Raw genomic sequence first — 25,081 nt, forward strand, 5'->3', positions numbered from 1 at the left:
GCTGGGGTGGCTGCAGGTGGCAGGGGGGGCTGTGGGGAGCTGGGTTGGCTGTGGGTGGCCTTGGGGAGCTGGGGGCTGCAGATGATGCTGGGGTGGCTGCAGGTGGCAGGGGGGGCTGTGGGGAGCTGGGTTGGCTGTGGGTGGCCTTGGGGAGCTGGGGGGCTGCAGATGATGCTGGGGTGGCTGCAGGTGGCAGGGGGGGCTGTGGGGAGCTGGGTTGGCTGTGGTGGGGTGTTGGGGGCTGATCTGGGTGGGGGTGATATTGGGGGGCTGGGCTGGCTGTGGGTGGCCTTGCGGGGCTGCAGGTGGCACTGGGGTCTGAGGGCAGCTGGGTTGACTAAGGGCTTGTTGGGGAGCTGCGCTGGCCGGGGACAGGGCCGTGACCGGGGTGACTCCTACCTATCTCCATCCAGGGGTCCCCACCCCGGGGGCAGCCTGTGCGGTGGGTGGGGGCGGGGAGGCTTCTTGGCACCTGCACCCAGGCACCGCCCAGTTGCCATGGGAACCCGCGCCCAGGGAGGCGGAGGGGCGGTTCCTCGCCTCCCAGCAGCCACCGCCCCGCGCGGGGCACTCTGGGGTGCTAGTCCCGCGGCAGCCCCGGGGCTGAGATTTCCAGGGGGAGGGGACTACAGCTCCCGGCATGCACCGGGCGGGGTTCAGCCGTGGCCCCGCCCAGACACCGCCCAGCCTATGGCGCAGGACGCGCTCACCTGGCGGGGCGGGGCGGCAGGTGCCTGGCTGGACTCAGCCTGCAGCGGGGGCGGGGCCCTGGCCCTGGCGGAGGGGATTAGGGAGCCTGCAGGTGGGAGGAGCCTCATCCACTGCACCCCAGGGGCTGCCTGTGACCGACGTCCCCACCTCCGCTCAGCCCTGGGACCCCCTGGCAGCAGGGCGGGTCAGGGGTCTCCGGCCTCGGTCCCAGAGGCCACGGGGATGGGCATGGTCTAAAAACCTAGCTACGTAGGACGGATGAGCCCCCGGGCTGCAGGAGCCAGGACTCGGGCCACTGAATTCAGGGGGTGCTGGAGCAGGACCCCCATTTTTTTGCTTAAAAAGGTGCCCTTAAATAATGGTCAGCATCAGCCTTGCATTGTGTGGTGAGGAAAAACCATCAGCATTGAACTGTTTAGCGGTACCTGCCTGATTTAAATTGAGCCTCCCCGCTCCCAAGAGGCACTGATCTGCGGTGGGTGGGTGGAAATGAACATGGGAACCCAGCTGGGCTGAATTAAGGCAGGAAAGGAAGGGCCAGATGACAGGAGACACGGTTCTGAACCAGCATCCTGGGTCTGTGTAACTTTCCTTTCAGTGCTCCATGCTCCTGAGCATGATAGCAACCCATCCTGTGCGCAGAGACAATTCACTGCCAGAGTGAAAGCCTTGTCTTCCAGAATCAACCACTTTTATTGTGCGAAGTTGTCAGCACCACAGAGAACATAAGAGGACACAAAGCAGCATGTGTCTCTGAGTTGATCCCTGCTGAATTGGATCAACTAAAATTCTAGCTGTGTTAGATGGGTTCTTTAATAGCTGCTGTATTCTCCCTGTCGCCTAATTAGGAGAGTGGAATTCAGCCAGGAGGAGGTATTTCTATCCATAAGTGTGGAAAGGCAAAGAATGCTGGCAATTAATGTTAGATCCACCCCCTTCCCTCCCCACTCCAAATGATGGACTCCTCTAAAGAGCTTGGTGCCAGCATCTCACCCTGCATCACAATGTTCCTTAAAGGTGGGAATGAGATACTAAAGTCCTTTCCAGCAACTTAGACTAATGAAAAGAAAAAAGCTTTTAGGGACAAATTTTGCTCTCCTATGCAATTCCACTGAAAGCCCCAAGGTTGCATGATGATGATAGGGGTGATATTCACTCATGTAAATCAGTAACTCTGTTGACTTCAGTAAAGCTACATTGATTTACAGCAGCTGAGAATCTGGCCCTGAGTAGAGTATGAACCTCAGGATCAGATACAGCCCTTGATTTGTACATGCAACTCCCAGTAACTATAATAAAAGCACCACTGTGGACTCAGAGCAATGTATTTTGAAGCTGTGCAAGCTCAGATAAGCCAGCTGTGCACTTGTGCAATTGTTAGTACTTAGGAGTTGTTTCTATTTATTACCCTGCCTTGCCATTCTCACTGCTGAGTTAACCCTCAGCACTTCATGGCTTTTAGATGGAGAAGCCAAACCAGAAGCTGTGATCCCTGAGACAGTGCAGTAAATACCCAACAATAAAAATAAAAAGTTATGACCTGCAGCTGTACCAGGTTGGGCTGTGGGTTTGTCAGATTTTACAAGTTAAACAGGCTTAGGCTGATCTTTACATTAAAGGGATACCTCCAAGGAAAACCCAGCATGGCAAAAAGTGGTGGTGATAAAACTCTGCATATTACTCTTCTCTCTCACTCAGTACTGATTTGTGGCCAGTGTTCTGTTAGAGGTGCCATCTCTAAAGAGACAGGAGTCTGACTAATTGCATCCTCCTGTTCAGATTCTCCCTGCCATCTCAATTTGCTACTGTATTCTTCCTTACTTTCTGTGCTAAGCTTGTAGAATTACTGTGTACAGCTCACAGTGTTGCAATTCAGAGGTGGCTGCATTTCAGTGATGCATGAAGGATTGACTGTGTGAAGGTGCTTTGGGATTAAAGTTGCTATATAAATGTGAGGTTAGTATTCATAGCCAACATAATGCATTTTATGGTATTAAGCCAATTCAGTAAAACTACTTACAATAGCTTTCACCAATGCCAGAAAGAGCATTTCAACGCTCTGGGCAAAATGTGTCAGGGATCCCTTTCAAATCCAAAAATATCACTACAGTAGGATCTAGTGTGCAAGTGTACATAAAAAAGCAGTTGCAACAGCCCTAATGTGGGCACAGTTATATTGATATAAAAGTGTTTCATACAGAGAAAACTTGTTCCCCTTCCCATATGGAAAAAGCCATACCGATATAAGCACCTTTTAGCACTGGATTGTACTGTTCTAACTATTTCAGATTTAAAAACAAACAACCCTCTTTGAAATAATTATTGGTACAAAACCTGTGCGTAAATCAGGCTTACATCACAAGTGCTTTGAAAATGTTACCCTAATAAGTTTGTAAATGCTTAGCACAATGTATGTATTTTCCACCCCATACTGTATCATCTGAGCCCTTCCCAGACACTAACACACGTATTTTCACAACTCCCCTAAATAGTATGGGAAGTATTATCCCCATTTTACAGATAGGTAAACTGACACCAGGATTAAAGGCTGAGCTTTCCAAAGTTGGCTCAGAGATTTGGACACCGCACCTCCAAATGCCTGGGGCAGCTTTGAAAATCTCTACTGAAGTGACTCATCCCCAGTCATACAGGAAGTTTGTATCAAAGCTGGAAACTGACCCAGATGGCCCGCATCCCATGCCAATACCTTAATGACTAACAACTTTAACAAGTTCACGGTCCTGCCCTCAAGCCAATATTTAAAATGGCCTTCACATTTCAGTTCTTTACCATCCAAACCCAGCCCAACTCTTTGCTTAATAAGCTGAAGCAACATCTTTTAAAAACAAACAAAAAGTTTATTGTATAAAACTGCCTTTATTAAAAAAATTACAATATCAGTGCACAATATTTCAAGCCACCATTACTGAGCATTTTAAAATATGGACAACATACCTGGCATCCAAAATAAGGGAGGCCAGGAAAATATTTTAAATGCCATATCAGTCTGCCGATGGCTGTATTAATGACCTGATTCAGCATGGCACACAAGCACATGTGTAATTTTAGGCATGTGACTAGTCCACTGAAGTCGAATGGGGGGGCCCTGGAGTGGCCACATTGGACTTCTGTGGACTAGTCACATGCTTAAAGTTACACACATGCCTGCATGCTAGGCTGAATCAGGGCTTGATTCCCCTGCCGTGTTTCACAATCTAGTCACTTATATGTGACTAACGAATGTAGAACCTAGCATTAGCACAAGGCTGACAAATCAAAAATTCACAAATCAGGATCTTAGAAAAGCTAAGAGTTTTTTGCCTGCAAGATTCATTCAGTCACTGTGCTTAGGCCATATACTTTCTGGCATAGATTAAATACATACTTTTTTAGAGCTGATATTGAACAAGGAAAACAGGAATGACGACAGCAAGAATCAACGTCTGGAACGTCCTGTCTCCGAGTGCTTTGTTGCTCAGCCTTAATGTGGTAGGGCTGGTAGTGGATTTGCATTTAATTGTCTTGATTATTTAAGAAAACTAGAAAATCCTTAAACTACACATTGAAGACTTGTCTAAATACAGAATTTGCACCAATAATGGCATCCCAGCAGAAAAGTCTCATAGTAAAGACAGGTCACACGTTGCTAGAGGTCTATCTTTTGTCCCTCGTTTTCTTGTAGTGGCTTTTCAGTGCTTTGCTCGTGCTCTGGCATTGAATAGGGTCCTACTGTGACCCTTTGGGGCCATCTATTTAGAGATGTCTTCATAGACTGCGTTATTCTGGTGATTTTTTTTTTTTGAAAGTGCTGCCTGCACCCTTGCGTCTCTCCAGATGGCAAGGCAATCAAAGATCTCCGCAGGTTTCCATGCTGCTGCATAAGGCATTAGATGGCAGTAATAGCACCGCTGGAAGGCTTGAGGGCTGTACTCCAGGAACAAATGGACTGTTCCTGGCATCCTGCCAGCATTGGAACAGGGAGGGGAGATCTGGGCAACATGACCCCAGAGCAGTGGAGGGCACACAGGTAAACAGACAGGCTGGTCCTGGCAAAGTACAGTCGGATAGAAGCTGGCATACTGCCAACCTAGTGTGAAATGAGGCGTGCGTGAATGTCAACGTTAGTCTGCACTACCTCAATATGCAAGGAACTTTCAAAGGTGATTGGAGAATAAGTATTTCTGGGCCAGTTAGTCCACTTGGAAGAACTGCAGCATGTGTGGGCAGGGAAGGTCATTTGAGTGCTCACTAGCTAATGTTAATGTGATTTTAAACCCCCACATGTGGGCAAGCCCTATATATGAATTAAACCAATTTAGCTAAACCACTGAAACTTTGTTGCAGGAGTTTAAGTCTGTCTCACTTAGGTTTAGCTTGGCCCCGTTAAAAGGCCCCGATCCTATAATAGGCTCCAAGTCGGTGGACCCCAGCTTTCCCTGGCACTTAGTGTGAAGGGATCTTCCCACACAAGATTCACTGCAGTACTGGGATCTACCCGTGCAATTGCAGATTTAGGAGTTTTCCACTGGGCGTGTTCCAACTGAGCTTTAGCTCTGTGACTCTGACACTAACATTTTTCCAACCTAGCTGTCAGTCCTCATTGAAGGCTGACAAGGGCCCCGATCCACAAAGGTACCTAAGCATTGTAATGCCTAGCTCTCAGGCAGCCTGCCACCTCGTGGAATCATCACCCTGAGCTAGGTGCTCAGGCTCCCCATACAAGGGCATAGGGAGAGTTAGGTGCCTATGGAAGGGATCTTCTGAAGCCAGCCAGCTTAGCGGGGAGTGGCCTAAACTAGCCAGGAGTGAAGTGCCAACAAGCGCAGGGTTTAAGAGAGGGAACCACCCTACCCCATTACTGTCCAGTGGTTAGGGTACTTGCTTGGGATGTAGGAGATTTAGGGTAAGGCCCTGCTCTGCACCCTTACCCATAGGAGGAACTACTGTGATCCAGTGGCGTAGCTGGGGGGGGAGCGGGGCAGTGGCCGCTCCCGGACTGAGCGCAAGTGGCGCCTTGTCAATGTCTTGGCGCCTTTTAAATTTCCCCGCAACGCTTTTACTCACCCGGCGGCGCTCTGGGTCATCGGCGGTACTCCAGGGGCGGGACCTTCAGTGCCGCCAAAGACACCCGGAATGAGTGAGGGCCCGCTCCCGGAGCGCTGCTGGGTGAGTAAAAGCGCCACAGCGGGTGGCCCCCCCCCATTATTATTTTTTTTTTTTAAGATCACTCCCCCTGTTCCCTCCACCTAGCTAGGCGGCGGCTGTGATCACTTCAGTAAAAGAGAGAAGAGCAGCTTTCTGGGTGATGGAGGTGTACTGGAGCACTGAGGGTCTCCACTGGAAGGAGGAGGACTGGTGAGACATATGAAATACAAAGGGGATAGAGAAAGTAAGCAATCTACTCCACAGCCCAGCCAGTGAGCCCAGTTTAATGACAAGTGAAGGATTAAAATGAACTACTGAAGATAAAGCCAGGTTGCCTGCCGTAGATTAGCCTGACTGAATGAAATGCTAACACAGGATCTCTGAAAGGATCCAAGGGCTGGTTTACATAGGCCAGCAATTGGTGTCGCTCGCTGCGCCAGAGCAAATCCCATATACAGCTAAGAAGAGCCTCACTCTGCTTCAGTGGAACTAACTGCTGTTTGAAACTGAGATGAGCTCCACCCTTGCCAAACACAGTATTTCCTTGTGTGTACTTGGAGTTTGCAGTGGCTGGTCACCGAGTAATGGAATGAGGGCAAATTCTCAATGTAGACAAGGCCTCAAAGTGCTTTAGATATTAATTATTTAAGCTGCACAGTATCCAGGTGAGGTAGATAGGTGTCTGCCCCATTACATCAACTGAGGCACCTAAGAGGTTAATTTGCACAAGGTCTCACATCAATACAGTAAGAACCAGGGATCAGCAGTCAGGAATCTGGTCTCTCGAGATCAATTCCATCTAATCAAGAAATAGGTCTTAGACATAGGATAGGAAGGAGAGTCAGCTGGACAGAGACCGTCCCTCCAAACTGGGGACAATGTTGGTACAGCAGACAGGGTAACCCCACCCATCCCCATAGACTTGGGCCTTGTATGGTATTTCCTCTTAGCAATGTGGGAGGTGGGTGCAGGGGTAAAATCGTGTCTGCCCCTGATGGTGAAAAAGCATGACAAATTCAGCAAAAAAATCTAGCCCTTTTTAGGCTTCTTTGAAAAATCGGACAAAGTGTTATGTTTGGCCAACACTGCAAAGGTTTCCGCCCAGCTCTGAGACATCTTTGAAATGCAGCATTTCTTAAAGATACCCTCTTGTTCCCTGCCACACTGAGATTCTAAAGGATCTGCTTATGCAAGTTTACCATTGCATTGTTTCCCCCACAGTTAAGAGGCAAAGTCCAAAACAACAGGAGAGAATGAACTGCAGTTGCAAGGTTTGTGGGAGGTGCCTGTATAGTGCCTCCAAAGCCCACAGCACTGTCCTGCTGGATACTGGGTCTGCAGTCTCTGCTTCTGCCCCCTACCATGTGCGCAGTGACTTGCTACACTTCTGTAGAGCGATCCATTATGCTGGAAGATACAGAAACAATCCAGGTTGTTCCAGTGACACCAGCAGAGTTATTGAACAGAACAATCAAAATTGAGATGAGTAAGAACCAGTGAGAAAGGCTGGTCGAAAATACTCTAGCAAAGCTATTTTACTCTGGCAAGCAGGGTTTCAATTAAAAGGCTTTTTGTGGAAAGAGTCTGCTAGTCTCAGCAAATTTAGATTATATTGGAAAAAAACCCAAACTGTGGAAAGCTAACATATTTTGATTTGGATATACCATCACAGTGTCTCCTGGAACTTGTAGTTTTGTTCCCCCATGTCCGCATTCTCCTCTGCGGGCTGGGTTTCCTAGCTGGGCTACATCTCCCATAATGCAACAGGATCTGGGACTCCCATGACTTACCACTTCCCTTTATTAATAGAGGGAGACTGTGGAGCTCCATGTGAAATACAGTCCAACCCGCAAAGGAGAATGGCAGCATGACGCATCTGAACTACAGTTCCCATTGGCATTACAGCAGCATTTCTTCAGTTTTCAGCAGATATATTTAAATTTTGACTTTTCACCAAAAAAGTCAAGATTTTTCCATGGAAAGTTGAGAAATGTTCATTTCTGTGGAAGTTTTCTGGAGGGGGAAGTCCCGTCCCCAAAATCCCAAATTTTCTGACCATCTTTAGTTTTGAGTCATCTAATCCAGGGGTTCTCAAGCTGTGGTCTATGGATTAGTAAAGGGCTGTGGAGCCCTCCCTCATGCTCTGCAGAATGAGGAATGTGGCTAGCCAAGCATGGGGGGGATTGGGAGGGCAGGCGGATCCCTCAGAGGTGCACTCTGTCTCTTGCATGAGGCCGTTTCCAGAATGAAAAAACTGGAGAATCACTGGGCTAATCCAGCCTCCAGGGGCCAAGGATGGATTGCACCTTCTATTCCCCAGTCTAGTTTTAAGTGAAACCCAGATAGTGCTTCCACTGCTTCCTTTGGGAGGCTAACCAATGCTTGCAGGACTCTCTTCTAAGAGGTCAGATGCCACCAGCCTCCATCTCACACCTCCTCTACTGAACAGGCAGGTTAGATGTCAGGAGGTTGACCTGTGGTAGAATTGGTAGTTAAGACCCTAGGATGCCTAGGCTTTGCCCGTGGAGTAAAGAGGACACTTGGCCAACACAGACCATTTATCATCCCTTATACTGACTCCAGCCTAGGCAGAACGTAAGCTGTTGTCAAGCCCCACCAGAGACCATTCTGTTCCACCTTTCTGCTCTGCCCACTCCTATTCAGAGTAGCCCTTTGAGTGGAGCGGTGGTTGAGGGAGAGCAGCTACTATTAATGGAATCTGTGCAGAGGAGGTGCAGTGACTAACCCCAAGGTCACACAGCCAATCAGGACAAGAAGCCAGGTCTCCTGCTTTAGATCACACTGCCTTCCAGGACCCTTCACAGCTATTCCTAGGACAATACACCAACCTGAGTTCTCTCTGTAGATTTTCATATTTTTTCTTCAGGTGCTTATTCTTAACCGATTGGGGGATGTCCGGTACATACCAGGCTGCAATCAACTTGATGCACAGAGCCACGTGCTGAAATGAGCAAGCAGAGCCCACCATGCAGTCAGAACCCGTTCTCAGGGGAGACGAGCTGTGATCAGTGACCCAGCAATGATTAGCAAGGACTAATAGCTCCATGGCCATGCTCAACTGCTACATTGGCATATACCAAGTACGCGAGCCAATCCAGTGCCCAATCCAATTCCCATTGACTTCAGTGGGAGTTCGATCGGAATCAAAATACACACACACACACACACACACACACACACACACACACACAGAGTGCTGCATCCAGGGATGATTTATGGGGTAATGCCTCCCATTAGGGCCCCGAATACAGGCTACTACGGGACCCCCCCAAACCATCAAACCCCCCCTCATTCCAGTCCTGGGAAACCTGGGCCAGAGAGGGTGGCAGATCAGGCCATGAGGACCCACAGTCCCTGGTTTCTCTTAGCTTTCTGTCTGACTCTGGCTGCACCCCACACTCCCTTTTGAAATGCCAGCTTTGCAATGGTACCACTCCCAGCACAGCTGACTTGAAGCTGCCCTAATTTGCTCCAGCCAAGGGCAGTGGCTGTTTTTCCTGCTAGGCAATGCCATGTCCAGGTGACTAAAGGGCAACTGGCAAGTGAGCAAGGGACTAACAGCAGGAGTGAGTGATTGTCAGCAGGGGCACAGGGGTAGGGGAGAGGGAAAGCGATTGTTGGACTAGATTGATAACTGGTATATTTCTGATATAAGAAATTTAAGAAAAGTGACTCCACAGCAGACCCCAGAATTTGGCCTGACCATTAGAAAGAAACATGTTTCTCAGCCACCCTGCTGAGTCTGTTGATTGAAATTGCCTGTTAGTTTTACAAGATCAGTTTTAATTGTAGAAGCACATCCAGAGACAAAGAGATTGTTCTAAAAGTAACAAGATAACAGCTGTCCTTTATGGCTGGTATAACTTTGTTTTTCTGAACTCTGGAATAAGATGTGTGAACCCCCCACTCTTGCATGCTTATCTTGTTAGTTTCCTTTTAGATATAACAAGTGGGATGAATAGACTTATTGAAGTCTTACAGACTGATTTTAGAATGGTTATGTTAAAGGATGAGTAGGTGATAGAATGCAGATGTGACAAGATATACGTTGGAGTGTGATTGTATGTATGATTTAATGAGGAACGAAAGATTAAAGGTTGAGGTGCCAGCCTTAAAATAGGACCATCTGGCTGAAAAATACAGTGGACAAGATAGCCTGATAACCCTAAGGGCATACTTGCCCCAAGAACAGGAGGGCCGAAGAACAAGAGAACATACTGTCATTCCGTCATTGCTGTGTCATCTGCGTGAGACCAGTCATTGATTACCACTTCAAACATGAGAACAGCATGACGAGGCAAATACATGAGGATGGATTCCTGTAAGAACAGACCCTGAAGACTCAGGACTTTGGGTCTGATTCTGCAAACGAACTTCTAGGAGCATCAGATGCGCATCTGATAAGGCCCTGCTCCCTCTTTGTGTCCAGGCCACCTGGCCAGTGGCTTGGCACGAGCAACTCTAAGGCTGGTAACTATGATAACATCCTTGCAGAACCTGTGTGTGTATAAATGACCGTGTGAATGAATGTGAAATTGAATGGAATGTTATAGGTATAACTGACGGCTTACTATGATTCTTTCTGTATTCACAATAAACATGACATTTTGCCTTATCCCCTTAAAATAAAAACCATCAGGATCTTATTAATTGGTATAACATTATGACAGTGTGGGTGAGTGCAGGAGAACACGGGGGAGAGTCTGAGCAAAGGGGCAGTGCCAAAATAAAGGAGCTAATTGCCTCACTGAAGAGGTCAGGCGGGGGACAAGAGAAGGAAGCCAGTGCGGAAGCAGCACCCTCAGAGTGCCCAGCCAAGCATGCTCACACTCTCCACTGCCCAATCACTCCCCAGGGAAGAATGTGTGACTCTCTTTCCCCCACCGCCTCAGTCTCCTTCCCCATGCTGACCCCAGAACCACCATCCACAGCACCCACCTCAAACAAAATAAGGAAGGCGAGCCGGGCTGCGAAAACGTGCCAGAACTGAACAGAGTAGTTGTAGTCATCAGAGTTCCTGTAATCCCGGTACCTACAGGACAACACCCATCAGCTCTGTGTACACTGCCCATCAAATCCCATCCCCCACTGGTCACAGTCCATCTTTCCGCCCCCCCCTAACTGTGAGTCACAGGAGAGGCTTACTGGTTCATTTACTCCCTTTCCCTCTTGGCCCCAGGGCAGCCTTGTTCAGTTCAGGTATAGACGGCTGAGGCAATACGGCTTCCTCCAGCTGACCATTCCGTTGTCCACTCACAGATCCCCAGCTGGCGTAAAGCAGCATAGATCCATTGATTTCAGGGGATCCAAACTGATTTACACCAGCTACAGATCTTGTCTTTCGCTTTCCCAGTAAGTGTGGGAGCTGAAGGGAGGCATGCCAATGTTACCTTAAAACATTCAAGATATTTTTTGTAGACGATATTTGCAATATTTGTTGGGGATGGGAGGGAGGGTATTACTGTGAGGATGTGTACAGGGGTGCTGGAACAATTTGTATAGTGGGGGTGCTGAGAGCCATTGACCCAAACTGTACACTATGTATATAATGGAAACCACTTCATGCCAGGGGGTGCAGCAGCACCTCCAGCACCCCTAGTTCCAGCACCTATGGACATGTGTGACTGGATGATGATCCATGCTATTGTCCCCTTTTACCTGCATTCTGTGATCTCACTCCTCATAAAATCTGGAAGCTTTTCGGGCAGCTTCATCTGCCTCTCAAAGTCCTGGACACGGAACACCGAGAGGCTGTTGTTGATGTAACCTGTCAAACAGCTGCATAGGGAGAAAACATGGCACTAGACAGTGGCTTAATAGTACTCCAATGGGGTCGTCCAGGCAAGGATACCCAGGTGAGGATTAGAAGAGATGGGCATCTTTAGCTTGCTTCCAGGCAGTTCTTTTCAGGGTGGGAATCTAAGTCCTGATCCTGCTCTTGTTGAAATTAAATGGCAAAAGCCCCATTGACTTTGATGGTGCAGGAACAAGGCCTCAGAGCTGCTTATTAAAAATCATAAAATTACACAGTGTTTCCTAAGCATAAGAACTGTCTCTGCAAAGTGCTGAGCACCTTCAACTCCCGTGGGGGCCAAGGGCTCTAATTAACTCCCAGGACGTGCTCAGGCCCCGGCATGAATGGGCCTATAGCTCAAGAAACATTCCCCATCCCAGAGAGCAATGTAAAGGGCTGATTCTGGATGTTGCCCAGCACCCCGAGTTCCCAGTGAAGTCAAGGGAATGGAGGACACACCACCTTGTGCAGGATCCAACTCAGAGACAAGACAAGGCATGGAATGCACAGGGAGGAGAGATTGTTGGTGAAAAGGGAGAAGGGATGGATTTTTGGAGCAGTGCAATTTAAGGGGGTGGGATTTAGAATCATAGAATCTCAGGGTTGGAAGAGACCTCAGGAGGTCATCTAGTCCAACCCCCTGCTCAAAGCAGGACCAACCCCAACTAAAGCATCCCAGCCAGGGCTTTGTCAAGCCAGGCCTTAAAGACCTCTAAGGATGGAGATTCCACCACCTCCCTAGGTAACCCATTCCAGTGCTTCACCAACCTCCTAGTGAAATAGTGTTTCCTAATATCCAACCTAGACCCACCCCACTGCAACTTGAGACCATTACTCCTTGTTCTGTCATCTGCTACCACTGAGAACAGTCTAGCTCCATCCTCTTTGGAACCCCCCTTCAGGTAGTTGAAGGCTGCTAACAAATCCCACCCCCCCCACCTCTACTGCTGACTAAATAAGCCCAGTTCCCTCAGCCTCTCCTCATAAGTCATGTGCCCCAGCCCCTAATCATTTTCGTTGCCCTCCGCTGGACTCTCTCCAATTTGTCCACATCCTTTCTGTAGTGGGGGGAGGAGTGGAAGGAGAGAGAGAGGGTGCTTCTTAGAGAGGGGTTGAGAGACTGTTCCAGGCTGGGACTAATCCACTCTTTTACTGCTTGACCAAACCACACAATTAAAACAATCAATTATTGACTCCGCATGTAGAGAATTAGATCACATTGTAGGAAGCGGGTAGCCCAGTGTGAAAAACACGACCAAGTGCACTCTTGCAGCGCTAACAGCCGCAGTTAACAGCTGTTTTTACACAAAATGTAAGAGCTTCCCTATGGATTTCTGTGTGGATTACTTTAGTGTATTTCAAAAGTAGGCATTAATTAGTCTGAATAGCCAGAACGGCCAGCAGCCAGTGAATGGGTATCTTTTTGGTAGTCATCTGAGCACAATTAGCAGGTGTTTGCATTATTTGTGTACAAAGCAGATACCAACTTGTCAACAGATCTGCTCTGAGGAAATGGGAGTGGAAAATAACTTTGGCTGCAGTTCTTGCTCGTCCCTCTAGAGGTCACTACCTCACCTGTGCCAAATCTGGCTGGTTCTTTATCCCTCTGCAGGCTTCCCAATAGCCTACTGTGCGTCTTAGAGCAAGGACTGCTGGGAAGACCATGCAGCCTCACATCCTACAGGGAACGCTCAACCCTGGGAGCAGCTGCAGCTCCCGGAACTCGTGGGGACCATCCCAAGAGCCACAAGGAGCGAGAGGGAACATAGGGTAGCAGCAGAGCTCCCAAGGTCCTGGCTGGGCTTTGCCGCCCAGTGGTGCTGGGAGAGATGGCTTTCCCCGCGCAGCAGGGACAGGCTCACTCAGACACAGAAAGCGAGCAAGGTGGCCGCGGTTCTGGAAAGGCTGTGGCAGTTGTGGGGTGACACTTACTTGATATCAGTGCGGTTCTGCAGCTTGCAGGGGCTGTACGTGTATTTGTAGACCTGCATGGGGATGAAGTCTGAGGTGATGGCGATCACCAGGCCGTTGCCAATGACGGCCAAAATACCAATGGCCTCCAGAACCTGCAGCCAGATGCCTGAAAGAGAACAGAAGTCAGAGACACGCCCAGCTAGGCATGCCCACAGCTGCATTGGTGGCCAGGACACTGCTCTGCGAGCTTTGCCATTGCCACGAATGGGAGGAGGATTGGGCTTGACCAGGCTGATCTCTGGAGTTGTGCTCTGTGGGGCACAGCGTGGTGGCCCAGCACAGCAGCCGTGCATCAGTAAGAGCACTACAATGATGAGCCTTACCCAGTACAGTATCCACCCACTGAGGCGGGCGGACGGGCTGCGTATGAACGTGAGGAACTAGCAATGCGTTCTTGGCCAAAGCAAAGTGTATCTAGATTCTACCCATACCTCTACCAATGCGCCTCAGTCCCGACTTACAGCCCCCCTGCTGTTCCAGTCCTGCCCCTTCCCCCCAGCTCTTCAAATGCACCCTCTATCTCTAACTGTCCCCTGGAACAGCAGAAACGGGAGCAGACAAATGTTCTGGCACCATGACTTAGGGAAAGAGTCGGCTGCAGTAGTTAGTGCCATTGTTAAGTCTTGGGGTAAGATTAGCCCTTCCCCCCCTCCCCATAGTGCCTTCTTTATTGGGCCCATGCTCTTCATGGAGAGCCCCTCCCCTTGACCCCTGCTCACCGATGTCTTTGGCTTTCCTAGGCACTATGCGCCTGTGCAGCTGCACCATCTTGATGGCATCCAGCCGGATCTCAAAGAGGTTATTGAAGAAGGCCAGTAGCGGGGCGAGGGGGAAGGCAGCCACAAAGATGGTGGTGAAGCTGTACTGGATCACTGAGAACAGGACGAAGCACAGGTACCATGAGGGAGCTGTGGGGACATCCAGCTAGACCACAGGTCCAAGTACTTCCTGTATGCGCGATGCCTCAGAGCCGGATATTGGCATGGCAATGTGAGAGGATGAGTCAGACTCCCCCTCTAGCCCTCCGTGTGATCTGCTCACTTCATGGCTGTAGCCATAGAAGGGCGGGGCGGGTGGGGGAGAGAATCAGGAGCTGCACGCCCAGTTCTACTTTCTCCAATGCCATCAATGCAGGAGTGATCCCAGAGGGGTGAGACCTGGACTCTGCCCCCATTCCCCAAAGTGCAGGCTCCTTAGCTGAACAGGGATGGGGGGAGGAGAGGGGAGAGTAGTAGCTAGTGGTCACAGCCAGTACCCAAATGCTACCAGAAGCAAGGGCGGGACAGGGCAGGAAAGGAATTGGCCGTCCCTGAGGCACAAATCCTTCCCAGGCCGCACAGTTACCTGCCAGATCTTGCTTGGGGCAAGATATGTGTGAGTGACCCCTAGCAGGTGTGTGAGTGAATCTGCCCAGTCTGTGCCCATTTCTCCCTGGGCTCTGCAGTCTTAGCACAGGGATGGGCTACAGACTGGGTGAGCTGCAGGGCTGGTTCCCTTGCACCTTTCCCTCAGTGGTGAATGCAGAGTCACCAAGCCTGACTGCGTTCCACAAGCGGAGACCTAGGACCTGCCCCCACTCCCAGGGATGTGAATGGGCGTTTGGTATTACTGCTCTGTCACAGGGGTGGCCAGTTTCTCTCACAGGAGCCCCAGTCCAGCTAGCTGCAAGGGTATGACACCCCCTTAGCCCCAACATCAGGAACTGGACCCCGAAGCAGGAAGCATGGTCATGCCCAGCTCCAGGGCATTCAGAACACCCTTTGTGTACTGGGTGCAAGGAAACCTGGGTTGAGCAAGCAGCTAAAACCTGCTGCCCCTGGAGAAAAACTGACCCCAAGAGAAGAGGCAATGGGAATGGGCAGGCGTGTGCCCAGAACACAGCACCGGAGAACCAGGCATTCCCTGCTGCCCACTAGTTACACCTGTGACCCCAGAGCGCCACATACTCATTTCCAAGAACTCGTCGAACAAACTGAAGACATTGACCTCGCTGAGTTGGTAGTTCTTGAGCCACTGCTCCTTGCAGGAGTCCTGGGGTCCTTTCTCTGTGTGAACTTTGTCTTTGTTCGTTGGGTTGGCAAGCGACTCTAGGAACCTTAATTTTAGCCAGCTGCAGGGACAGTAACACAAAGGCAGAGGGGTGAGGGATATATGCTAAAGAGCCAAGTGTGGGGGCTACCAGAGCAGCTCCCTGCACTGGGCCAACGGTAACACCAACATGGAGACTTGAGCAGTGGGTTGGTTCTGTGGTAGGGTCTCACACACACACACTCTCCCCTTTCCTCTCTCTCAAACACCTTCTGCTGGTGTGATTGGGGGAATTCTTACTGATAGCAGAAGGCAGTTTCCATCTATAAGATGGCCCAATAGCTGTAGTTTACCTACGGCCTGACTGTGAAACCCGTTCCAACATCGATGAGCACATACTCATGAGACTAATCTTACTAAAAGCAACAGGGCTATTTTGGTGTAACTGCTCCCCAAGACAAGTAAAGTTGGGGCCTAAAAATTCAGGAAGTGGCAAACATACTAAATAGCTCGGAGGGCCATTCCAAATGTCAAAGAAAATTAGTTTTAAAAGAAAAATGGAGTGAATATTTAGAGTCGGGTCAAGGTGCCAGTTAGAGCTAGGCCAAGCTTTTCATGGGGAATAATTTATTTATTGAGTTCAGCCCTTTTTCTGTCTGACTTGTCCAGGCGCAAAGCCCCATTTGATTTATTTGTTCTTTTCTCAAATCGTTTTTGTGACGAGGTCTGAGCTGAACTCTGCGTATGGACCTTCCAGTCCATGGGTCTGTATTCGGAATGCACTATTCTGGCTCTGTGATTAGGCACACTGTCACACGGTATTGTTCCTGTCCCCTGACCGGATCTACTTCAGAGACTACAACTTCCTTCTCCAGAGACAGATTTCATTCTCATGAAGAGAATTTGCTGACTGAACTTATCTCAGCAACTGGCCTCACACTCGCTTTCCCCAGACACTGCCTGGGGGAATCCCAGTTAAAGTTTGTAATCAGAGCAGAGAGCTTCTGCAAGCAGAAACGTACAGTTCAGACATGTGAGCGCATCCTACTGGCCTAAGTGCCTAGGGTGTGCTGACTTACGGGGTGAGGTACTCCACCAAGTTATTCAGGGTCTGCTTGAGGGTCATTATGATGGCCATCTGGATAAAGAGATCAGTGATGCAGCCACTGGGGTGGCACTGCAAAGAGAAGAGAGTTATACTGTGCGGATCAGATGGGCTGGCTTTGGGACAAAGGGCTGGGTGCTAGATACATGGGCCAAGAAGAATCTGGAGTGATTGGAAGGGTTGTACTGGGTAGAAGGAAGCAATGATTTTAACAGAGACAGTGCCAGGGATGTGGGTGGGGAAGGGGCAGAGAGGGCATTAGAGCACTATGGACAATTTACTCACCTCCTCCAGCCTCCACTTGCCAGCTACGCGCACATAGTTCCCAGGACGGCCGTTAATCCTGACCAGGAGAGTGCAGAGTTAAATAGGCCTGACGCTAATGCTCTGAGCAGCTCCCTCTGTAAGCAGGGAGCTGGGAGGGTAATGACTCCCCCTGGGACAGACACCGAGGCACCAAAGGGGAGAGAGAGAGGCAGGTACAGAGACTGAAAGAGAGAGGGGGTGGGAGATAAACACAGGCGGAGTCAAGCGCACCAGCCCAGCAAGAGAGGGACAGACAGAAACCGAGAGAAAGACGAGCCGAGAGAGGTGGAGAACTACACCCCCAGCCCAAAAAACAAGGGTGAAATCCTGGCCCCATTGAAATCAATGGCAAAATTCCCAGTGACCTCCAGGGGGCCAAGATTTCACCCACAGAATCAACATCCAGGAAGTCAGGCTGCAGGAGCCCTCTCTCACTCACTCACTAGCAGCACCAGCCTTCTTTATCCCTGCCACCAGAGCAGCCAATCCCCTCCCCCTGCAACCAATGGTTAGAAGCACCAGGCAAACCTGACTGGGTTTATGGGCCTCCCTAGGGTGATTGGCCCTGGCTGTGTGTTACAGTACTAATGCAGACCTCCGCCCGGGGTGAATGGGTACAGCTCCTTCTGTGCCCAGTGACCCCAGCTGGGGACCTGGCCAGGGCTCACCTTCCCAGGAAGAAGGCGATGTAGATCAGCGAGGAGAAGTAGGTGAAGAACTGGAAGGTGAAGATTTTCACAGTGAAGATGTTCTCACGCTCCGAGAACGTCCGCGGAGTCTCTGGAAACGGGAGCGCAGGTGGGTGGGTTAGTCACAGCAGCATGAGCCCGCCGCCCCCTGCCCCCAAACTTCTTAGACAGGCACCTTCAGCCCGTCGTGCTTTCATTCCAAAGCACTTGGGCCTTTTAGTGACCCAGACTCCCCCGAACCTGAACCTGATCCCCTGGATTTGTAGCCCAAGTTCTAGTAAACCTCAGCAATCCCAGGACTTTGACACAGCGATCCATGTACTTGTGGCTTCTGTTACGGCAATCAGCTGTGCCGGGGCTACACTCAAACTAGAGCTGGGAAGGCACCGATTTCACCAGCTCTCCAGCAGCTGCCCTGGCTTCCCGTTAATGTCGGGGTGCAATCTGACATGCTGCCTTGGCTCTCTGAAGCCCTGCTTTTGGCTCTCTGCCAGACTCACTTCTCTTTACATGAGGCTTGGTAGCAGCGGAGATCAGAATGGGGGCTGGAGCAGAGAGTCCCTCTATTTAACTATCTGATGCTAGTGGCCTCCCAACGGAAAACCCTTGACCCTGGACTTGCTCCCGGCCTGCTGTGCTCATTAGAGTTCTGGCCAGGGCTCACTTTATTTGCCTAGGGGACAGAGGTGGTGGTGGTGGCAATTCCCTTCTCTTTGCTGGGCAGTACAGCAGCGGTTCTCAACCAGGGGTCCAGGACCCCCCAGAGGGCCTCCAACAGGTTTCAGGGGCCAAGCAGGGCCAGCATCCGACTCGCTGGGGCCCAGGGCAGAAAGCCAAAGCCCCACCACTTGGGGCGGAAGCCCAGGCCCCTGAGCCCCGCCACCCGGGGCTAAAGGTGAAGCCTGAGCCACGTAGCTTCGCTGGGGGCCCTGTGGCGTTGGGCCCCAGGCAATTGCCCTGCTTGCAACCCCCTAACACCGGCCCTGGCTTTTATATGCAGAAAACCAGCTATTGCGGTCCAGGTGGGCCATGGAGTTTTTATAGCATGTTGGGGGGGGCCTCAGAAAGAAAAAGAGCGAGAACCTCGGCCGTCCAGGAGCTAGGTGGCGTTAGCATATTTCAAGATGTTCTGTACGAGCAGCTGTGAGGGCCAGAGCGAAAAAGCCCATTGACATCAATGGAGAGACTAGGCCCCTTTTAGAGCTCAACCAACAATGTTCAGGATGAATCCAGCCAGCTGCGCTGGAGGATGCTAGATGCAGGGTGAATACAGCATGCGCTTTGCCTTACCCAGGTCACAGAGAAAGAGCGCCACACGCCTGTTCACCTGCAACACAGGAGAGGGAGGGTGAAAGGGGAGAAGGGGTGGGCAGGGTGTTTGATTGTGGGAGAACGAGGAGGGCTCCCACCACGCAGCGCTCCGTACCTTGGTCATGATGATGATGGTGATGTAATGCAGCACGGCCCCCGTCATCACCGCCACGGTGCTGGCCCGTTCTCGGATGAACTCGAAGTTGCTTTGGGTGAAGACGACAGTCGCCACCACCCGGTAGATGACGAGACCGTGGGCGATGCCAATGAGCACGGTGATCTGGGAGGGCAGCATGTCGTCAGAGCTCTTGCGGGGATTGGGAGATGGGAGGAGCAGGGGAGGCAGGTAATGAAGGTGGATGGGGAAACTGAGCAAACTGGGTGCATGGGGCGAAAGACTTAAATGCAGCTAGAGGATGGGTTCTGTGCGCTTAACAGCTGCAGGTCAAGATCCAGGCCCTTAGTGCCCACGCCCAGCCTGCAGGGTGGAATGCCTGTGCCCGGCACAGTTTCTGGGAGGAGTGAAGTGATTAATACAGAGGACATTGACAAGCAGTGGAGGTGGAGGAACAAGTGCGTGCATGTATGGTCCGACGTTGCTGGCACTCCCATTGTGGACTCTGCCCTCCCTCCCCCCCCCCCCCCCCCCATTGTGAGTAGCATAATAGTCACCCATCCTGTTTCTGTCCCCGCTGACCCCCTGCCCCAGGTGTACAGTCTGGATAGGTTTTCCCTACACCATTTCCCCTGTAGCACAGCATGTAGGAAGGGATGGGTGCTGGGACTCTCTCTGCCGCAGCACGGCAGAATGGCAGGCAGCTGGCACGTGTCAGTGAGCTCACAGGAAACAAACTGGCCTTTTCCGTGCAAATGGCGGCCTCCCTGCCATCCCCGTGTGAGTTTAGTGCCCAAGTGACAGCCCTGCAGACTGAATGCGCCCCCCGCCCATCCAAAAACCAGGCAGAGGACATGCAGCCGCAGTTCACGTTTTCCACAGAGTGACTGCCCCGCAGATGGGCTTCACTCCTCTCTAGTAGCGGGCTAGGAACGCACGATCTGCAGGCCCACTCAATCCATGCCCGCTCCGAGACTGGGCCAGTTAATGCGGACTCATCTGGGGGGGCGGGTTTTAGGAACCAGACTGAGATCACTACACAGGCCGCCAAGCAGCCATACAACGGCAAGGACTTGAAATCTCCACCACCCTGGGCCAGAAGCCACTCGGCATCTTAGAGCTGAAAGGCTCTGCAGCCCATCCCCAGCCCCTGAAGCTATTCAGGGTCCTGTCCCCCTCAAACGCCTTTCCGTGTCATTCACGCTTATAGCTCAATGCTGTCGAAATCCCCAAGCCCGTGGAGGTGTCTGAGCCAACAGCACGTACCATAAGCAGGACTAAGAGAAGCAGGATAGTGCTGCGGATATAAGAGTGCTGGTACTCTTTGAGGGTATGCTCGGGGTTATTGATCAGCTGCAAGGCCAGCTCCTCCTGGGGATGGGGGGAAAAGAATATGCATCAGAGCCATACACTAGGGAAAAGCAAGCCAGGGGCAGTGTAGTGCCTCGCATCTGTCAATGAGATGGAAGCATGCGATGAACAGGACATGTTCTGGCAGGGCAGAAGAGGGACAGGACTTGTAGCAGATCCTAAGGTAGCTTCTTCACGTAGCCTGCATGTCAAAGCCTGACATCTCCCAGCCTGGCTAGCACAGGGTCTCCATAACTTGGCCTGGATTGGACATTCCTAGAAATGGCTGTGGGTTATATCATGCATACAGGCATGTTTCAGACTGATCTGATTGACCCCAGTCTTTATAAACAGGAGTGACAGTAGTTCCTGTGCTGCGCCCTAATGCATAGCCTGCATCTAAAACCCTTTCAGGGAAAGGACTTCACGGGCCTGTGCTCCTTTCCTAATAAAGACAGGAAGATCTGGGGGCACCTCTCCTACAGCAGTGCCTCAATAATCCCAGTTCAGATTCCTGCAGCGTGAGGGTCCCCCTCTGCAGTACCAGCTAGGATTGCAGTGGTGAGTGTCCTCCCAGCATTGCCTTTACTAGCAGCAGTTGGAACAGAAATTTTCCATATGCCTGTACACAGCCCAGCATTCACCTGCCTACTGGCAAGAGAGACAATGGCACAGGGAGGGAGTGAAGTTTACCGTGTGCAGGTCTGGTCTCCCATGTTTAAGAAAGATGAATTCAAACTGGAACAGTTGCAGAGAAGGGCTACTAGGATGATCCGAGGAATGGAAAACCCACCTTATGAGAGGACACTCAAAGAGCTTGGCTTGTTTAGTCTAACCAAAAGAAGGCTGAGGGGAGATAGGATTGCTCTCTATAAACACATCAGAGGGGTAAGTACCAGGGAGGGAGAGGAGTTATTTAAGTTAAAGTGTCAACGTGGATGTGACGTTACACCCCATATTCTTCATAGAAATATTGTTATGATAGGAATATGGCATAACTAAGAGGTTTTATGCAAGATGGGTCATGTGAGAGATCATTGGAAAGGTTCTGATTTACTGAATGTGATTCTCCAATTTGTGGGCATGTATCAGCTCTGTATCTAAAGTTAGGAATATGGACTATGTAACAATTACAGCTGGGCGTGCATTTGGGAGACACCTACCAGACAACAGGCCATCAGACTTGATGGGCCATTAGGAAGAAACAACAAGACAATGAAGATACTAATCTCTCCTTCTTGTAGCTGTGACACTAGTAGGTCAGGTGGTCCTGTCACCTGACACTTAGACATCATCTTGGACTTCTAGTAATTTTCCACTAAAAGGAGAGGGGGGTGGGTCAAGTTTGGGAAACAAGAAGATTCCCGCCTTACGTAAATCTTATTTAAGGGTGGTGAGGAAGGCAAATGGGACTTTCTTCTTGGACAGGCAGACAACGGAGTAAAGACTGTGAAAGACACCTGAAGGGAAGGCAAGGGGGGAGTCCAGACTGAGATAGGCGTCCAGTCTGGAACTCTAAGCTACAGAAACTTTGCAACCTGCCTAAAACAACATTTAGGATAAGAAATTACATTTTGTAACCTGAAAAGGAGTACTAGTGGCACCTTAGAGACTAACCAATTTATTTGAGTATAAGCTTTCGTGAGCTACAGCTCACTTCATCGGATGCATACTGTGGAAAGCTCACTTCATAGGATGCATACTGTGGAAAGTATCTTCTACACTTTCCACAGTATGCATCCGATGAAGTGAGCTGTAGCTCACGAAAGCTTATGCTCAAATAAATTGGTTAGTCTCTAAGGTGCCACGAGTACTCCTTTTCTTTTTGCGAATACAGACTAACACGGTTGCTACTCTGAAACTGTCATTTTGTAACCTGTTTCTTGAGTGTATTAAACTTAGCTTGCAGATTTTGTTTTCTTTGCTCAATAATCTGCTTTGTCCTATTTGTTATCTCTTATATTCACTGCCTTTTATAGTTAATAATTTTGTTTTGTTTATTATTAAACCCAGTTTGTGCAATTCCTAACTGGGGGGAAAAGAAGTTATGCATCTCTCTCTTTACATTGAGGGAGAGAGGGAATTTTTTTGAGTCTGTGCTGTGAAGCTCTTCCTGTACAGCGCAAGACAGTATTATTTTGGGTGTGCACATGAACACTGGGTGAATCCTCTCACACCGAGCTGACTTCAGTCTGGGTCTGCAGCGGAGTGTGGCCCTACCTCTGTGTGTGCTGCAAGAGGCCAGAGAGCCTAATTCAGCAAAACAGGGAGAGGGAATCCAGGCTGGTGGAGCAGGAGGAGGGCCTCAGCGAAACCCCAGTACATCAGGTGGCATCCCAAGGGGATCTAACCTGTTACAGTGGAGGTAAACTGGCCATCAACAAGTTTAGGCTTGAAATTAGACAAAGGTTTCTAACCATCAGAGGAGTGAAGCTCAGGAGCAGCCTCCCAAGGGAAGTAGTGGGGGCAAAATACCTAACTGGCTTCAAGACTGAGCTTGATAAATTTATGGAGGGGATGGTATGATGAGATTGATTACAATGGCATGTAGTCAATCTGCGACTGCTAGCAGCAAACATCTCCAATGGCTGTTGATGGGACACTAGATGGGGAGGGCTCCGAGTTACTACAGGGAATTCTTTCCCAGGTGTCTGACTGGTGGGTCTTGCCCACATACTCAGGGTCTAATTGATCACCATATATGGGACCAGGAAAGAATTTTCCCCAAGGTCAGATTGCCAGAGACTGTAGGGGGGTTTTCACCTTCCTCTGCAGTATGGGGCATGGATCACTTGCAGGTTTAAACTAGTGTAAACGGTGGATTCTCTGTAACTTGAAGTCTTTAAACCATTATTTGAGGATGTCAGTAACCCAGCCAGAGGTTAGGGGTCTATGACAGGAGTGGGTGGGTGAGGTTCTGTGGCTGCGATGTGCAGGAGATCGGACTAGATGATCATGATGGTCCTTTCTGGCCTTTAAGTCTATAAAGAGGAAGACAGTGCAAAGGAGAGACTTATTCTCACCTCATCTTCATCCCACCAGTACAGTTCCCAGTTACTGACCACCTCAGCCCTTTTCCTCTTCCACAGCTCCAGGAACACGGTGGCTGTAGGTGAAACCACAGAACAGTGTGATCAGAGCAGCAGAAACTCCTCTGCCCCATGGAGACATTGACTTAATGAAGCAGTCACAAGAGCACATGCCTTTCTTGCAGGCCAGGTAGGAGAGGCGCAGCTAAGCATCCAGGTTCTCCAACGTGGAGGGAAGCAGCCTGGAGCCCTCTGCAGAAAAGCCCTCCAAACAGGGGGTGTTTACTGCTGGGAGCCACGGGGTCAATCCAGGAGAAGGATCACAGCTGGGTCTGAATGCACTTCCAGGACATGGTGGCCAGTCTATAGTATATTTTCTAGCCAGAGTTGACAGACTCCCATCCATCTGGGTGGTTTACCCCTCACCTCTGTTCTGGGGCAAGTGTCTCGTCTCTCTGCTACACAAGCTGCTTGCAAAACATTATGGGCCAGATCCTGTGCTGTTCTTTGCAGGAGAGAGGGAAGGAATGGAGATACAGGAGTGGTTTTATACTGGAATTCTGGGCTGCTCTGGAGGCCAAGAGGGCCCCTGCATAGCTTGGAGTAGCCCCAGGGACTGCTCTGACTTAGGGCAGCTTCCACCTCTCCAGTGTCCACAACCAAGTCAGGTCTTGAGGATACCAGTTAGTGCTAGCTGTGGCAATGCTTTTGGAATGCATATGTTGGTAACCTCAGAGCTGAAATGGAACCAGATTAGATACACAGATGCTACTATGGTGGGTACAGAGAAAACCCATAGACAGATGGGCCACCAAACTCATTTCACACAGGCCCCTAACCAGACTCCCGAGCAGAATGTCCAGAACTGGATTTGAACCAGTGATCTAAAGTTAGAGTACAAAACCCATCCCCAAACGCACGTAACTTCACCAGTGCCTATCCCTTCCCCTTCACACACTGCCCAACCCCAGTCCTTCCCCTGGTAAAGTTACACCTCTCTGCCAGGCGGAGAGGATGTTGGCAGGTACTGAATAAACAGCGTGGGAACCCGGTTTGTCACCAGACCCACATCAGGCTAGAGCTGGCAGCCATTCCCACTTCAAAGCCTCGTGCTATGCACAGAGAGACAGAAACCTACCCCAGAGAGCCATGAGCACTGCAAAGAGAATCGTCCCCTCGTTGTCAAACAGGTGAGTGACCTGGAAAAGGAGAGACCGAGAAAGAAGGGATTACAAAGGGGCACAGGGGAGGAGTCTGGCTGGAGAGGACGCAGGAGGCACCAGGGAGCTGCGGGGACCGTGGCAGCGGCATGGTGTCCAGTCCCACCTGGGAGAGCAGTGCTCCACGGCCCTCAGGACATCGTGGGAGGCAGAAGAGGAGAAACCAGGAGTTCTTAAGACTCAACCCAAAGCCTGGGACGCCTCCACCCCACGGGCAGGACAACGGAGCTGGACATAATTCTCTGCCGTCTTACATGCAGGATCTCCCTGCGGCCACCTTCAG

General features: G+C 50.4%; 1 protein-coding gene across 1 annotated transcript in view; it reads right to left on the reverse strand.

The window, feature by feature from the left end:
- Positions 1 to 3,568: 3,568 nt before the first annotated feature.
- The window catches only part of ANO9 (anoctamin 9), a 41,940-nt gene continuing 20,427 nt past the window's right edge, over positions 3,569 to 25,081 (reverse strand). The window contains exons 11-25 of the mRNA XM_075129293.1: positions 24,717 to 24,777; positions 23,573 to 23,655; positions 20,466 to 20,570; positions 19,200 to 19,364; positions 19,064 to 19,100; positions 17,753 to 17,864; positions 17,064 to 17,121; positions 16,753 to 16,850; positions 15,592 to 15,755; positions 14,365 to 14,517; positions 13,604 to 13,751; positions 11,536 to 11,655; positions 10,816 to 10,909; positions 8,706 to 8,818; positions 3,569 to 7,263 (exon numbers count right to left, since the gene is read on the reverse strand). Coding sequence (XP_074985394.1) covers positions 7,236 to 7,263; positions 8,706 to 8,818; positions 10,816 to 10,909; positions 11,536 to 11,655; positions 13,604 to 13,751; positions 14,365 to 14,517; positions 15,592 to 15,755; positions 16,753 to 16,850; positions 17,064 to 17,121; positions 17,753 to 17,864; positions 19,064 to 19,100; positions 19,200 to 19,364; positions 20,466 to 20,570; positions 23,573 to 23,655; positions 24,717 to 24,777 — 1,539 coding nt within the window. The 3' untranslated portion in view covers positions 3,569 to 7,235. The remainder of the gene's footprint in view (positions 7,264 to 8,705; positions 8,819 to 10,815; positions 10,910 to 11,535; positions 11,656 to 13,603; positions 13,752 to 14,364; positions 14,518 to 15,591; positions 15,756 to 16,752; positions 16,851 to 17,063; positions 17,122 to 17,752; positions 17,865 to 19,063; positions 19,101 to 19,199; positions 19,365 to 20,465; positions 20,571 to 23,572; positions 23,656 to 24,716; positions 24,778 to 25,081) is intronic.

The sequence above is a fragment of the Caretta caretta genome, chromosome 6 (genome assembly GCF_965140235.1).
Source record: "Caretta caretta isolate rCarCar2 chromosome 6, rCarCar1.hap1, whole genome shotgun sequence".
In the NCBI taxonomy this organism is placed as follows: Eukaryota; Metazoa; Chordata; order Testudines; family Cheloniidae; genus Caretta; species Caretta caretta.